Here is a 16924-nt window from a genome sequence, read left to right as displayed (position 1 = left end):
TTTATCGATTACATACACTTTAATGGGTACAATAGCCTTTAGATCTATTTTACAGAGCCTCTCCAACTGCTTTTGCCCCTTTACTGCCCCCTCCCACCCGATAAATGCTATACAGTTGATGTGTTCAGTCGAAGACTCCCCACACGTGATGTATTCGACTCCAGTCTGCTCCAGCGCTGGCTCTCAGAATGCTGTGGGCAGTAGCCCATTCAGACCTCTGTGCGCACATGCGTAATGTGCTACTATTGACTAAATGGAAACACTTTCCTGTTACTGATTGGCTGCTTCAAACAGCCAATAACTAGAAAGAACAGTTGGAGGAGGGCAAACGCTGCAGCAAGAATGCATATTACACACAGAGTACCTTAACATGCATTCTTCTGTAGAGGAGGTGTCCGGGACAATATACTGTCCCTTTAACATGCTATAAGCTGTTACAGTGCTTCAGTGAGAGGGAGAATTGGAAGGGCCGTTCACAAAGGAGTAACATAATACAAACAAATCAAAATTAATTAACATGTTTGAGGCACTTTAACCCCTTAATGACAATTGCCGGTCCTGGCACGGCACGGAAAAGCATGTGCTTTACGACAATTGACGTGCCAGGACCGGCACGTCTTTAAACGGGTGCAGAAAGCGATCTACTATCGCTTTCTGCACCCAAAAAGCGTTGCTGAATGCCTCGACCTCGAGGCATTCAGCAACGCCGCGATCGGCACGAAGGGGCCATCTCTGGCCCCTCCACGGGGCGTCAACATCCGCCATACTTTGTATGGCGGCGGACGCCCGTTTTAAAAGCGTTTAGGAGGCGATCGACGATCGCCTCCTAAACTTAAATGGTGTCGCTGGAATGCCTCGATCAGGAGGCATCCAGCGACACCAAACACTAACCTTTTGATGGGCTGTGACCGCTCCGGAGAGCGGTCACAGCCGCAGCTGCCGGCAATCTTCGCCATCAAGGAAGATGGCCGCCGTCCTGTAACAGGAACCACAAATTTTAAAAGTTCGCTAGATAGTCCAGACCATCTAGAGAACTTTGGCTCCACTTGCAGGTTGAATACAGGTACTGCATTCACCATGCAAGTCAATGGAGCCCAGCTTTCTAATCACAGTGTGATTAGTAAAAATAAATTAAAAAATAAAATAAAATTAATAATAATTAGAAAAAAATAGTAAAAAAACAGTAAAATGTAAAAATCATTTCCCACTGATGTCACTATCAGGGGAACCTCCAAGTTGAAAAAAAATGTTAAATTTTTTTTTTAAAAAAATTAAAAAAAAATATATATATATATAAAAAATATATTTTTGTGAGCAAGTCCTAAAATTAGCATATTAGCTTAAAACAATTCTCGCATGGAAAGAGTTAAAATACTGGCATATTAAATGCCCGTGGGGTGTCTACTTTTAAAAAATGTATGATTTGATGGGGTAAATTGAATGGGCCAGGTTCAACAACGTCCCAATTAACACGGGGGGAAGGATGGCCACACATCTAATTTCCAATTAGAAAAATGCACACGTACCAAATGTGGCCTTTTAGTTCCCCCAAAAAATGACACACCCATTCATGTGGGGTATCACTGCACTCAGGAGATGTTGCTGAACACATTATGGGGTGTCGTGTGACAGCGGCATATACCAGGAGCTGTAAATTCATACATAAAGTAGGTGTGTGTGGGAAAAATACACACACAAAAATATTACTGCAAACTTTGAAAAAATGCTGGTGGTAAAATATGTGCATGCAAAGAGTTAAAATACCAGCATTTAAAATACCCTGTGGTGTCTAGTTTTGAAAAATATATGGTTTTGTTGGGCACACTGAAATGGCCTGGCTCAAAGATGTACCAAATAGGGCATGGGCAGTGGATCCCAAATGCCAAAGTTCAACATTGAAAAAAGCGCATGCCCCAAATGTGGCCCTTTTGCCCCAAAACAGCCAGGCAAAATCATTCATGTGAGGTATCGCTGTACTCAGGAGATGTTGCTGAACACATATTGGGGTGTTTTGTGATAGTGACATATACGAGAACATTTTAATTCATACCTGAATTAAAATGTGTGTGGAAAACCAAATGCAAAAAAATGACTACCACAAAGTTTGACAAAGACTGGTGGTAGATATGGTGCATGGAAAGAGTTAAAATACTAGCATTTGGAATACCCTGGGCTGTCTAGTTTTCAAAAATATATGACTTGATGGGGTAAATTGCATTGGCCGGGTTCAAAGATACCCGAAATGGCACATGGGGGGAAGAATTACCAGATTTGGAAAAAATGGCTTTGAAATAGCAAAACGCTACCTGTACTTATTGCCCCATAATGGGTAGAAAAAAGCAAAAAAACATAAAAACATTGGGTATTTCTAAACTCAGGACAAATAGTAGAATCTATTTAGCAGGTTTTTTCATTACCTTTTATAGATGAGTAAAAGATTTTTCAACTAAAAGTTAGAAACAGTCATTTTTTTCTAAATTTTTCACCATATTTTATAATTTTTTTAATAGTAAATAATATGATACAATCAAAACAATGTCATCTAAAGAAAGCCCTTCTTGTCCTGAAAAAAACAATATCTAATGTGTGTGGGTTCAGTAAACGGGAAAGAAGAAAATTACAGCTAAACACAAGCAGCGCAGAAATGTTAAAAAGGCCATTGTCACAAAGGGTACAAAAAGTAAAATCAGCCTTTGTCTCGAAGGGGTTAAATATGTAATTCAGTGCCAAACATTTCACCTTCTGTTTCCCTGGATGTTGTTATTTTGTGTGCCAGAAAATTTAGTTTTCTTGACATATTTTATTCCATTATCTGTTATAAGTTACATTTGTAGGTATATGTATGGTCAACAATGTTTACTTACTTTACCTTTTACTTTACAGTTAGCAACTATAGTTAGCAACTACTATTTTGTTTACGAAATGTAAGCTGTAAAGGTTGCCCCTTTTTAAAGAATACATATTTCAAATATATACAAAAATATATATATATATATATATATATATATATATATATATATATAACATCCAAAAATAGTTACCGGCACTCCAGGGACTTCTTTAAATAATCACTCCAGAAACTGCAGTTTCCTAATCAACGTTTCAGTCTGTTTATTAGACTTTCATCAGGACATCCTGATGAAAGTCTAATAAACAGACTGAAACGTTGATTAGGAAACTGCAGTTTCTGGAGTGATTATTTAAAGAAGTCCCTGGAGTGCCGGTAGCTATTTTTGGATGTTATATGATTTGCTGTTTGCAGCTACTTGGCACCGGGCTAAAAAAGTGGTGATTGGTGTGCAATTGTTAATTTTGGACTTTGTGTATATATATATATATATATATATATATATATATATATATATATATATATATATATATATATATATATATAATTTATATATTTCAGATATTTTGTACAGTTGGAGGAAAATCTGGAGAGATTTCTAGGCTGTGCTTTTTTCTGCAGGGATAAGCACTTAAACGCCATGAAGCCTACTTTAGGAAATTTCATAACTACTTTCTTGGCATCTCATGTTCTCTGTTCTGTTTTTTGGCCATAAATCGCAAAAAAATTGCGCGTGTATAAAAGTCACTAAAGCACATTCTACCAATCTGTATTCTCCTAGCCCGAAACTGGCATGACGTGCAGATATTTGGATCAACAGAGCTACATCTTATCTATCTTCGTGGTCAAGAGAGAGAGGATCTCACACCACAAGTAATAATTCCAACCCCTGTCTCCATCCCATACAGTCATGAAAGGTAAGTAAAGCTGGATTTCATCATTCCGTGGCTTTATTGTCCTGTAACACAAGCAAAAATTGATCTCATTGAGACATAACACGTTTTTTTGTTTGTTGTGGCTCTGCTTTACAAAAAGTGTTTTTTTGGAAAGTAAAATTTAAAATAGTTTGAGCCAATTTGTATTTAGGATTGAATTGAGTGAAGTATAAATACATTTTGAATTTTCACCTTGAAGTTTCTAACCTCTTAAACATTTCTTAATTCAATGTAGGGGACATGATTAAGCCATCTTAAACTTTCCATCCCTCCCTAGAAAATATAAATATCATCTCTCTCTCTTCTCTCTTTTTTTGGTAGTTTTTACATCTTAAATAGCCAATGTATGATAAACAGCTCATATTGATAAGAGGATAACGTTGGCAATACAGACTGTGAATGAAAGAGTAAGCTAAAATGCATGTTTCTTTGTATAAACTAGACTTGTGCGCGGCAAGCAAAATCGAAAATGTTTGTTTTGTTTATGGCACATTCGTTTTCGGGCAACAAACTTTCTTTCCTGTCCGTTTGGCTCAGACTAACCTTTCACCTACAGCAGCAGCTGCCACCAGCTACAGCAGCACGTCACCAAAGTATACACCCATCCAGCAACATGCATTGGGACTCAATTTCACCAAAAATTGGACAAGTTTGATTAATTTATCTCTCAGAGTAATAAAGGTGATATGGGGGCAGCAGCACATGGGTTTCATATATATATTACATATGTTTGCACCCATCCTATTTAACCTAAATGTATATAAATCTATTTAGATTAAACATGATGCGTGCAAGGTGTTTGCATGTAATATACATGGAACAAATGTACTGCTGCCCTATTCTTCTATAAAAGAAAAAATGTTGAACATAATGCACTTCCAATCGCTTTTTTATCTCCCCCTTCCATCTATCTCTCCCCTATAACTTTTGCTTACTACCTCTTACGTTTCCTGAGGTTGTAGGACTGTTCCTGCTGGTCTCGGGGCTCCCTGGTATGCGCGGCTTCAGTACCGAGCACCAGCATGACGCCATATCCCGACACATAGCATGAATTGCCGGTGCTTCGTGGGGTTAAGTTTTCCAGTTAGCCCAAAATAAAGGAAGTTTGACACCTTGGGCTCACTTTATTTTAAGCCAGTTAAAAAAAATAAATAAGAGGCCTTGGCTACCCCGTAGTGGCACGTGTGTCATACGCTCTCCATTGTTGCCCTAGGAGGTATGTGTTACATTATTTAACCCCTTAATGACAAAGCCCGTACATGTACAGGCTCAAGATGCGTTGTTTTCAATGGGTTTAGGGACCGCCTATTGTCCTTAAGGGGTTAATAGTAGTTTGGTTATTTAACAGTTGGATAGAAGAAAACATAAGTTTCTGTGTTGAAGAACTGTGTATTAGTAGTTCTAGTTTTCTTTAATTTTTGCGGAAAAGGAGTAGAGAGCCTGGTGATCAATCATATCTCTAAACCTTTTTTAAGTTTGTTAAAAGTAAATATATATATATATATATATATATATATATATATATATATATATATATATATATAAAATATTTCTGCTGGCAATCTATGCTGTTCATTATATGCGGATGTTATTTATACATAATTCAGAGGTATTCTTCATACATCCGTAAAAACTTGTGTTGGGCACACAGGAGATTTGGAAGATCTGGACATACTAGTTCTTATACTCTAATATAACATATCGATTCTTGCATTTAAGGATAGGTAGATAATTTTTACAAAACTTTGTTGCAATCAGCTAAAATTTAATTTAAAATTGAGAGCTGACCTATTAAATCTAACTGTAAACGGTGATATGTAGGAGAAGCACACCAGATGTGGAAATGGTGTATGTTGATGGCCTTGATTGTGAAGTAGTCCTATCATCGGTGATTTAAAAAATGACGATTAGTATCACAGTTCTATTGAAATGGAGACTGAAAGATTTATCCAGTTAGTCTGCAATTTAAAAATAGAAGTTGCAAACATTGCAGAGAAGACAAAAGGCTCCAAGAAAGGCAGGAGGCAGATTAAACACAAAAAGGAAAGCAAAGTCAGCAGTCCCTGTTGGTGTAATGATCAAGTGTCCCAATACTTTTGTGTGTATGTATGTATGTATGTATGTATGTATATATATATATATATTGTGTGTCAACATATTTTGAATATACGAATTAGTAGATTTATATATTTTTAGAACAATTAAACTGTCGAAACAAAATAAGATGTAAGCTTTCCACTTAGTAAGTTGACTGGACTTTTTTTTTTTTAAATGAAATCTTGATCATTTTTTTAATGCTTTATTCACATGATTTTAACTCGTTTCTGGCAAATAAGCATGTCAGGTGCACTTGTTAAGACGTATAATACCACTAATGATATTTTTAACCCCTGCAGTGCCAGCTACATGAAATGCAAAATGAGCTTAGGATGGCCACTGTGTACTTATTGGAAGTCATGGGGCTTTTCTAAGAAGTTGCTAGTATAGCGTGGTGATAGTCTCTTACCATCCCCAGTGGAAGTCTCACGTGTTTCCTCCTCCTAATTCCTGCTACAGTCAAACAACATTGTGAAGGATTTTTGGAATGCCTTGGGGTGGTTTCAACACTGTTAACAATCAACTTAAAAATCACCAAGCACAGGCTTGCAGGCATGCTTTAGTTTTATCCCTGGCAAGGTTGACAACAACCTTACTTTATTAACATATATATATACGCATATATATATACACACACACACACACACTCACTGGACACTTTATTATGTACGCCTTGGTAGTACCGAGTTGGACCCCCTTTTTCTTTCAGAAATGCCTTCAGTCTTCGTGGCATACTTTCTATAAGGTGCTGGAAACATTCCTCAGAGATTTTGGTCCGTATGGACATGATGGCATCACGCAGTTACTGTAGATTTGTCGGCTGCACATCAATGATGCAAATCTTCCGTTCCACCACATCCCAAAGGTGCTCTATTGGATTGAGTTCTGGTGACTGTGGAGGCCATTGGAGTACAGTATACTCATTGTCATGTTTAACGAAGTCCACCAAAGGTTTAAGTAAATTACAAGCTATATTAAAACGCTATTGAAACTGGTGAATAAAATTTTGTATGGGCCATAGAATTTGATGTACGATGAGAACTAGGGATGCACCGAAATGGAAATTCTGGACCGAAACCGAAAATTCTGGATTAACTTGGCCAAAACTGAAAATGACCCCCCCACACACACCTGTACTTGCTGACTTGGCATGATAGGAGTGTGATTGCTGTTGGTGATAATCATATATATATATATATATATATATATGTATAATTAACAGCAATCACACTCCTATCATGCCCAGGCATCCAGTACATGCTAGAACCTGGGCATGATAGGAGTGTGATTACAGGCTCCCTATGCCATCCTATCCTCACACACACTTACACATCCATGCTATGAAACACACACTCATTCACAAACATTCATATACCCTCCCCCACCCCCTTACCGTAACTGCAGATCTCTCACTTGCATACTTCTGTGTTGCTGTGCAAGCAACTTCTCTTGTCCCGCCTCCAGGGGAAGAAGGAAGGGAGCAGAGTCATGTGACATGCATTCACATGAGTCTGCTGGGTTCCTGATTCTCCTGGCCTGTACAAGAGACGCTGTTCGCACAGGTAAGCAGCCTGGCCCTTGCGAACAATTATTTTCATTATTTTGCCGTTAATGCCCTTTTCGGACGATATATTTCGGTATATCGGACCGATATATTGGTGCATCCCTAATTAGAACCATTCTGCCCATCTAGTCTGCCCATTTTTCCTAATGCAATGGGTTCAAACCCCTTTCAGGAAGATAAGGTCTCCAGAAGTGTACGCAATAGTGTAGGTGAGGCCTGACCTCTCCCTATGCAACCCAGCATCCACGATCTTGACCATTCTTCTAATTTACTTAAGTAATTTGCCATTTGAGTTGTTCCACCCAGAATCTCTACCCTGTTGTAGACATTTGTATCATCTGCAAAAATACATACTTTACCATTAAGACCTTTTTGGTATGCTCCAAAATTCAGTATATATATATATATATATATATATATATTATTGTGTTTGCTATTCCTTCATCAGGTCTTATGATATGACAAGGAAGTAAAAATGATTTTCTTTTGGAACTTTGAGCATTTGTTATTTATTTTTTATTTTTTCATTTAATGAAATAATGAAATAATAAAAGAAATGTAGAGAAGCAAAGCTTGTACTGGCTGATGCCATATGTTTGTGGTATCTTGCAATAAGCACAGCATGTTTCACAGCATGTTTCACCTTTTAAATGGAATTAGTTGCAGTAAGAGGTTTGGTTTCAACTCCAAGTGCATATATTGCGGCCAAACACAAAATCTTTTAGTTAAAATAAAAAGGCCTTAAGATGAAGCCAAAAGTAAGCTTGCTTGCAGCACAAGCACTTGATTGTTCTGTTTTCTCACCAGGGACCAACTTCCTTTCATTTCTTGCAGTCACTTGTGCAAATGCATTGCAGTGTATAGGCTACTGTGTCCGCTGTCTACCCTTTACATATTCAATCGCTTCAAGATGAACAGGGCTGTACTGGAGGCTCGGGTGTTTTCACCTTGAAGGCTTCAGTGATGCACTGCTTCTATGAATGGCTTTTATTTATGTACATTGTTAGGTGCCATTATAAGTAATGACCGAAAATGTGCTCGGTTTACAACTCAGTACAAATGTTTCTGAAGACCCTCCGTTTTTTTTTATTTTAAGAGCACAAAGAGGGTCTATCATCGCCATGTGACTGGATTGTGGGTTTACAGTGTGTTGAAGTTATACAAGTGATTTGGATATAGAAGCTTGAGTTAGTGAAACACTGTAGGCCATTAGTGGGGAATTCTACACATGAAAAACAATGTTAATAAATGTTAATGCTTACGATATAAAGTAAAAATGTATTTTGATTTAGCTTGTGGTAAACATAAAACTATATACATTTAAAAAAATATTTTTTTTATTTGTGTATTGCAAACAATTTACGCCTAGCTTACATTCTACGTAAGTTATGACAAGCTCAATAGAGACAACACGAAGGAAAAGTGGTCAGACACATACCATTGTATATAGACATAGCCAAAATATGTTTTCCTGTAAATATTATTACATGGACAAAAGTATTGGGACACCTGACCATTATACCAACAGGAATTTAATGACATTGCTAAATACATAGACATTAATATGTAGTTGGTTTTCCTGTAACAGCTTCACTCTTCTGGGAAGGCTTTCCACAAGATTGGACTGTTTCTATGGAATTTTTTGCCTAATTATCCAGAAGAGCATTTGTGAGGTCAGACACTAATGTTGGACGAAAAGGCCTGGCTCACGATCTCTGTTCCGGTTCATCCCAAAGATGTTCGATGGGGCTGAGGTCTGGGCTTTGTGCAGCCAGTCAAGTTCTTCCACACCAAACTCATCCAACCATATTTTTCTGGACCTTGCTGTGTGCACTGGGGCACAGGCATGCTGGAATAGAAAAGGGTCTTCCCCAAACTGTTCCCCCAAAGTTGGAAGCATAGCATTGTCCAAAATGTCTTGGTGTTCTAAAGCATTAATATTTTTCTTCATTGGAAGTAAGGGGATTAGCCCAACCCATGAAAAACAGCCCCATACCATCACCCCTTCTCCACCAAACTTTACATTCGGCACAATGCAGTCAGACAGGCCACGTTCTCCTGGCATCACGTTTCTCTGTATGACAGTCTAAGGGCAAGTCTGTCATACGGAGAAGTGTGATTCGTCACTCCACAGAACGCGTTTCCCCTCCTCCAGATTCCAGTGGCGGTATGCTTTACACTTGGTGATGCGAGGCTTGTATGCAGCTACTTGGCCCGGTAACCCATTCCATGAAGCTCCTGCCGCACAGTTTTTTGTGCTGATATTACTACTTGTCAGAACCCACGGCGGGGTCCTCACCGGCAGCGCTCACCCGCTCCGGGTAAACAGTCCCGCGCCGTGGGTGACCCGTCCTCCCGTCAGAACCCACGGCAGGGTCCTCACCCGCAGCACTTACCCGCTCCGGGTAGACGGTCCCGCGCCGCGGCTGTCCCGTCCTCCTCAGCCGGCCGCACGGTGGTTACTAAGCGCGCACGCGCGCCCTCACAAAACGCGCGAGTGACGTCACGTCTATGGGCGTGGCAATCACTGGCGGGAAGTTTAAAAACTGAGCACTGAAACTCATTCAGTGCTCAGTTATTGTGCCTGATACCTCGTGTTCCTGTGTTCTTAGTTCTATTCTCGTGTACCAGACCCCGGCTATTTCCTGACGTGCTATCCCGTGTACCAGACCCCGGCTATTCCTGACGTGCTATCTCGTGTATCAGACCCCGGCTATTCCTGACGTGCTTTTCCGTGTACCAGACCCCGGCTATTCCTGACGTGCTATCTCGTGTACCAGACCTCGGCTATTTCCTGACGTGCTATCTCGTGTACCAGGCCCCGGCTATTCCTTTCGTTCTGGTTTTTTGTGGTGTGCTCCACGTTGTTACCTGCATACCGGGTTCTCACCTATTTTCTCCGTTCCGGGCAGCTCACGCCTTACACTACTACTGGAAGTTTGGAACTCTTCATCTATGAAATTTGCAGAATGTTAGTGGTTTTCACACACCATGCACCTCAGCGCTCGGTGACCTCGCTCTGTGACTTTGTGGTCTTATGCTTCATGGCTGAGTTGCTGCTGATCCTAAACTTTTCCACGTTCCAATAATCCCACTTACAGTTTAATGTTGAATATTTAGCAGGGATGAAAAACTGAAAGGTTCTTAAGAATTTTGGACTCTTGGTCATTTTAATGGACACAATCATTCTTAGATCATTAAACTTAAGAGACACTTGAGTCTCCCATGCAGGCCCACCATTAATGTACTTTAATTACCTGTTAGATAAATAAGTCACCTTTAGGAGAAACATAATGCCTCCTATTTTAGGTTGACATTTTGGAGCAGATCGATGCCCTCCTGGCGGCTGATTGGCTACTTATAGTCCCCTCCTCCCTTCTAAACTCTCATGGAGTCAATGCTGGAGCTGACCTAAGGTGATTGTCCCCTAGTTTATGTTCCCTGTGGTATAAAGAAAGAGGCAAATCCATAAGGAGCTGATCTTTATAATACATAAGAGAGCCTTTACTTGTCTTTACTTGTCTTTATTTAACTCTATTGTAAGCTTAAATAGGGACTGCCACTGTTGTAGTTGTAGAGTACAAGTTTTATTTATTTAAAACTTCCCATGCTGCTCCAATGATATACAAGCAAGGTATATTCATCATAGTGTACATTGAACTGTAAACCTTTTTTTTTTGTTTGTCCAAACGGAAGGGCAGAAATTGAATATGAATTTTCCAAAATCTTAAATATGATATCATATATAATATTAAATATGAGAATATATCGGAATAAAGATAAGACGTGCATGACTTCTAAAAGCAATCATTTCAGAAAGTAATATAGTCAGCGGGTTGACTTGGAGTGTAATCCAGGCATTTAATCCAAAAAATTATATAAATAATATGATGTAATAATATAAATAACCACAGTAATGGTTTACTATGTATAGTGTTATCTTAATATAGAGATACATGTATACTCCATATTGATATACTCCAAACTAGAGGACTGTGATTCACTTTTATTCGACCAATTCGAAGATTTGAGATTGCAGGGTCGTCTTTTTTTAATTTTTTTAACCCCTTAAGGACAATGGGCGGCCCCTAAACCCATTGAAAACAATGCATTTTGAGCCCGTACATGTACGGGCTTTGTCATTAAGGGGTTGATAAATGCTTGGCCATGATGCTACTCTACTCAATCATACCAGTATAATGAAAATTGTAGAAACACATCAATGTTGGATGTCAGTGGTTGTGGCAATTTTAATATTGATGTAAATTAAATACCGCATTTGCTCGATTATAAGACAAGGTTTTTTCCAGAGCAAATGCTCTGAAAAATACCCCTCGTCTTATAATCAGGGTCGTCTTTATAATCAGACTAATGAGAGTATGAGACTAAGATCCAGATCCCCCGCAGCGCTGCAGGGGACCTGGATCCTCCTGGCCCCCCCAACTTACCAGTGCTCCTGAGCCCCTGGTGTGTAGATGACTACGTGATTCGCGTAGACAACTTCCGCTGTACCCGGTAGGAGATGCGGTTAGCAGCAGGGGTTGTCTGCGTCCATCGCGCTGACCTTCCCCGGCTGTCAGAGATCAGATTCTCTCTGACAGTCGGAGGGTGGACACAGACAATCCCCGCTGCTAACCGCACCTCCTTCCGGCTGCAGCGGAAGTTGTCTACGCAAATCGCGTAGACGTCTACCTGCTGCCCGGACAACACACCGGGATTCAGAAGCACCGGTAAGTTTTTTTGGGGGGGGGTGTTAAATGGGGGGCATAAGACATTTCTGTAGGCAGAGTGCTCTATGAAATGCCTTTTAACCCCCTTAATTCCACTCTGCCTCCAGAAATGCCTTTTAACCCTCTATACGCCACTCTGCCTCGTGAAATAATATGCCTTTTAACCCCCAAATGCCAGAGTGGCATATAGGGGTATAAGGCATTTCTGGAGGCAGAGTGCCACATAGGGGGTCATATCATGGGGCACAGTGGCATATAGAAGGTTAAAAGGCATATCATGGGGCACAGTAGCCTATAAGGGGGTATAAGGCATTTCTGGGGCAGATGTGCATAACTGGGGGGGCAGGTTGGAAAATAAAAGGAAATAAAAACAAAATATTTTTTCTCAATCATAGCTTTTATTAAAAAAAAATAGTTTACATAGTTTACATGAATTAACATTTATTGGTAAAACTTTTTTCATATAGGGTCATCTTATTATTTTCAGGCTTTTTCTTTTTTTCCTAAATTAATATTCAGATTTTGGGGGGTCATCTTATAATCAAGCAAAGGTAGTTTCTTTTAAGCATAACATGTGTAACTTTGTAAGTGTAACATGCACACTGTCTTTTGTTGGCTCTGTTTTGTTCAATCATAATAGAAAACCCTTTGAGGACATCTCTTTCTCTTAATGCCGTTAAAGACCTGAAGCTTGTCTGAAAGGAGTGAGTAAGAATGGTACAACAATGTGTAGTGCAGATATGAGATGGTGCAGTATCCAAGAGGTTAAGAACAGCGCCATCTAGAGTTCAATTTGAGGATTACAAACAATTTTTGGAGAAGGGGGCTACATGCCTCTAAATCTCCACTATCATTACTTTGCCGTTGATAATTATTTTATTACTGATACATACAAAATATACTTTACTTTGCATGGAAAAAATAAACATACAATTTGGTGAAGTAGGCTGTTTACATTATGTGATTTTTACACTGCTGAGTTTAAATAGCAAAGCTTTTTTATATAGTAAACCATAATTTAAATGTAACCATAATCGGTAGCCAAGTTCATTGTTTAACTACCTGCTGGAGATGTGTCTATGCTTTTGGACACATTTCATCCCAGAAAAATTTTTTTTTCCTGGTTTAGTTTTTTTTGTTTGTTTAATAATGAATGCCCTCATTATTTAATGCACCCAAATGCATGATATTTGTTTTCTGGAGAGACAAAGGACTTTCTTTAGATACTTCATTATATAATTCACCCATCATTTACTATGAATAAAAAGTAAATGCTCACACAGGTGAGTGGCGCTCAGATAAAATCATGATTTTTGGGGATGTCATGAAGGATTTAATGTAACCCAAACTTGAAGATGGATTAACGTGGGTTCTTGTAACTCTGTCAAATTTTACTGTAATTCCTATTTTTCACATTTGACATCATTTTATCATATTAGTAAAGGTATGCAAGGTGATTTTAAGGGATATTTTGTTGTTTAGGACACATGTCCCAGTGCAGTAATATTACATATGTACCAAAAAGTTCTGTATACGTCTACTTCAGAAATTATTGGTAATGGCAATCATCAATAAATGCTATCGTACAGTGCAGTGTGCAGATGGTGACAGTGACATCTTGAGATCCTGTACAGGGTCCTGACCCTATATTTCAGGAACACTGGTTTAGGCAAAATACACTAAAGTCCCTGTTTCTGGGTTTGGTATTGAACATTGGTTCTTTTTCATCTTTATGTATACACACCAATAGCCATGTTTTTTTTGCAATTGGAAGCCTGACCATGATCTTTGTAACTAAGCTTGCAATAATTCCTCTGTCGCGCTAACATCTGCTCTAAGGATTTAGTGCAACTAATGCCAATTTTAGCAGCAAAACATGAACATGTGGGCCCCAAGGGAGATGAGCGATACTTCCTTGTCTTATGTAAATGTACTGAATTTCCAAGACAGAATTTGTACATAAAACTCCAGTGGCTGCTTAAGGTCATTCCGCACTTGCCGGGAGGGCAAATAGTGCTGCGCAGGAAACGGACCTTCAACAGTATATTAAAGGGACTCTCCAGCCATCATATGCACCTTGATGCATTGATAGCTGCATGGTGTTTTTAAAGTTTCATGGTGTCCCCTGGCCTTTTAAATGTGTGCGGGGTTCTGCGGAATCCCCCATATACATTTGCCCTTTTGTCCCTCTAGCTATTTTCCATAAAATACATTTTACATAGTTAAAGCTTTGGGGGTCTGTTTAGAATCGTGTTTGCATGTGCAGAAAGGCACAGCGTTGATTTAAATGCCAGCGCTTTCCTGCCACTAGTTGTCTGCGTCAAGCAATTTGTGGTAAAAGTCATCAGATGTATAGGAAGAGGGTCGCTGAGTACTTTGATATGCCTTTTCCTTTAGTGGTGCTTTTAGTGAACTGTCCCTTTTTATGTGTAATGTTTCTCCTTGTTTGTGTGCATTATTTCATATGGAGCATGAGAATGATGCTTTGAAGGCAGCTGTACATGTTTGCCAGCAGCTAAATCTTAGGGTGTTCATTATATTTTAACATCTTGTAAAGTAGCGTATGTAATACAGTAATGCCACACGAAAGAATACAAATAATCATAGACTTCCTTTTGGGGGAAAAAAAAACGTCTTGTACTTTTAATGTTTGAGTTGAATAGAATCTCTCCATTAGAGCTTGCTTATGCATTTAAAAAGTCAAATTTTACTACAGTAACTGTCCTATAAGTGAACTATGTATTATTTCTTTGAAGTTATTCATTGTGTTGCTGTTTTACAAAAATACAGGCAATTCTGAGCCATAGATAGACATTCAGTACCATTTGCAATCCTTAAACAGGAGTGAGACTTTGGTGACGCATGGGTACAGTATTTTCTTGAAGATCATGTGATAACACGCATGCTAAGACCATAAAGTAACACACAAACGCTAATACTATATGCTCACACATACACTCTAACACCTGCATATATACACATTCTCCAACACCGCTGCCAGCGTAACACCAGGGCCACATAAAGCGTAACAATATCCTGCTGGGTACCTCAGTTTCCAGCTTAGGGTGCCTCTGTTCTTAAAGGGGTTTATTCGCTAAAGGGAGAGTTGACAGGAAAGTTGTGTTTTAACACCTTCACTGTACATTATAAAGGTCCAGCACCAGTGAGCTTCAACATGAGAGAGCTAAAACCACAATTTTCCGCAAAGCTAAAAGGTAAGCTTTAAGGGAAAGAAAATGAATATTAGTTTAATAGGTCTTCCTAGGATTAGAGGAGATCTTTTGGGTTGTTTTTTTTCGTGTTGATGGTTTCATTTATTTTGTTGCATTTGAGGAAAAGTCTCATATATAGTTGATATGTTCTCAACATTTGCAAAAAAGTAATAAAAAGCTAATTTAGTTTATTTACTGAATAAGCTGTACTTTTATTTTAGGCATGCTACTTTTATATACTCTGCATTTCATGTTCCCAGGGTAACAAAATAAGTTAACATTTGTAAAACTACTCTACTCTTCTCTCCATTTGTTTTCACATTTTCTGAGTAAAATGCTCTGTCTAGATGGTTTAAACATTTGTGTCTGTCATTAAATGCAGCAAATTCTTAATGGGTGCTGCTTGTGCCCTTAGAATATGACCAGGCATCTTAAGAATATTATTAATGGTTATGATAATATGTTGTGTTAACAATAGCAAAATACCCTTCTATCTAATGGATTTCTTGCTTTTCCCTGTATTTACATTTTCTTTTCTTTTGGTATTTAGTATGTTGTAATGCTGCCAAATCATTAAGAATTAAAAAAAATCCTTCTTTATCTTTCCACCAGAATTCAACAGTTTATGAAACTGGACTGCACGTCAGCAGAGAATCAAAACACATCGTCTGCACCAAATATACTTTTAGCTATTGTTGAATCTGATTCAACAGTTGTATATTATAAATTGACTGATGGATTTGTAGTACCAGAGCCACCAGATTTTGAAGATGACGTGGCCAATAAGAGGTGGAAGAAGAAGAAAATGAGACTTTTAAGGTAGCCAAAACTTTCCTTGTGGAGGTATGGTGCATCATATTAGACAAATACATACTTTCTGGTTGATGATCTAATCTTTACTAGAAGGGATGACCCAACACATCAACAAATCCTAGAGTGGTGCAATTATAAAATCAATACCATCCTTTCGATGGTGCAACTTTACAGGACAAGCCTTCATTATATAGATGTCCCAAACTTATGTGGAGTCTGGTCCTGTTTCCAGGGATTGTACCATAAGAGTACCTATGGTAAACCTTTCATTGCCTACAAGCGTTTTGTTGTATGAGCAACCAACCATATACTAGATAACTTGGTGTTTCAATAAGCTTTTTTATGGCATAATGAAACAATAAAATAAATTCATAACAAAGTAAATTAACTATAGAAGCCTTGAAATAAGTTATTGCCTTCTTTTGTACAAAATGGCTACCTAGTATTTTTATTTTTCATATAGACCTCGGAAATGATATGGACGAGCTGGCGTTTGCTTTATTTTGGATGCCATATTCATTTTGCGACATATTTACTAATTTTTAAAAAATAGGTGAAAAGGCAAGGGGCTTAATGAACATTGCGTCATATCACATGAGTGGCATGTCTCAGAAGCCAAGCAATTTATATTTGAAAAACCAACTGTAATATAGAGATAAATGTAAATGGTATATTAATCCAAAACAGAAGGGGACACCTAAAGTCAAAAAGCCGCATTGTACAAA

General features: G+C 38.6%; 1 protein-coding gene across 1 annotated transcript in view; it reads left to right on the top strand.

Moving 5' to 3' along the window:
* The window catches only part of LOC149284436 (tRNA-splicing endonuclease subunit Sen15-like), a 36865-nt gene extending 20656 nt beyond the window's left edge, over positions 1–16209 (top strand). Inside the window, exons 3-4 of the mRNA XM_089496738.1 lie at positions 3630–3765; positions 15999–16209. Of these exons, the coding sequence (XP_089352864.1) occupies positions 3630–3765; positions 15999–16209 (347 nt within the window). The remainder of the gene's footprint in view (positions 1–3629; positions 3766–15998) is intronic.
* The last annotated feature ends 715 nt before the right edge of the window (positions 16210–16924 follow it).

The sequence above is a fragment of the Sceloporus occidentalis genome, unplaced genomic scaffold, assembly GCF_023333645.1.
Source record: "Sceloporus occidentalis isolate IW3139 unplaced genomic scaffold, rSceOcc1.0.p SCAF_93, whole genome shotgun sequence".
Lineage (NCBI taxonomy): Eukaryota > Metazoa > Chordata > Lepidosauria > Squamata > Phrynosomatidae > Sceloporus > Sceloporus occidentalis.
The sequence above is the reverse complement of the archived record's forward strand: the minus strand, read 5'-3'. Positions and strand labels throughout refer to the sequence as shown.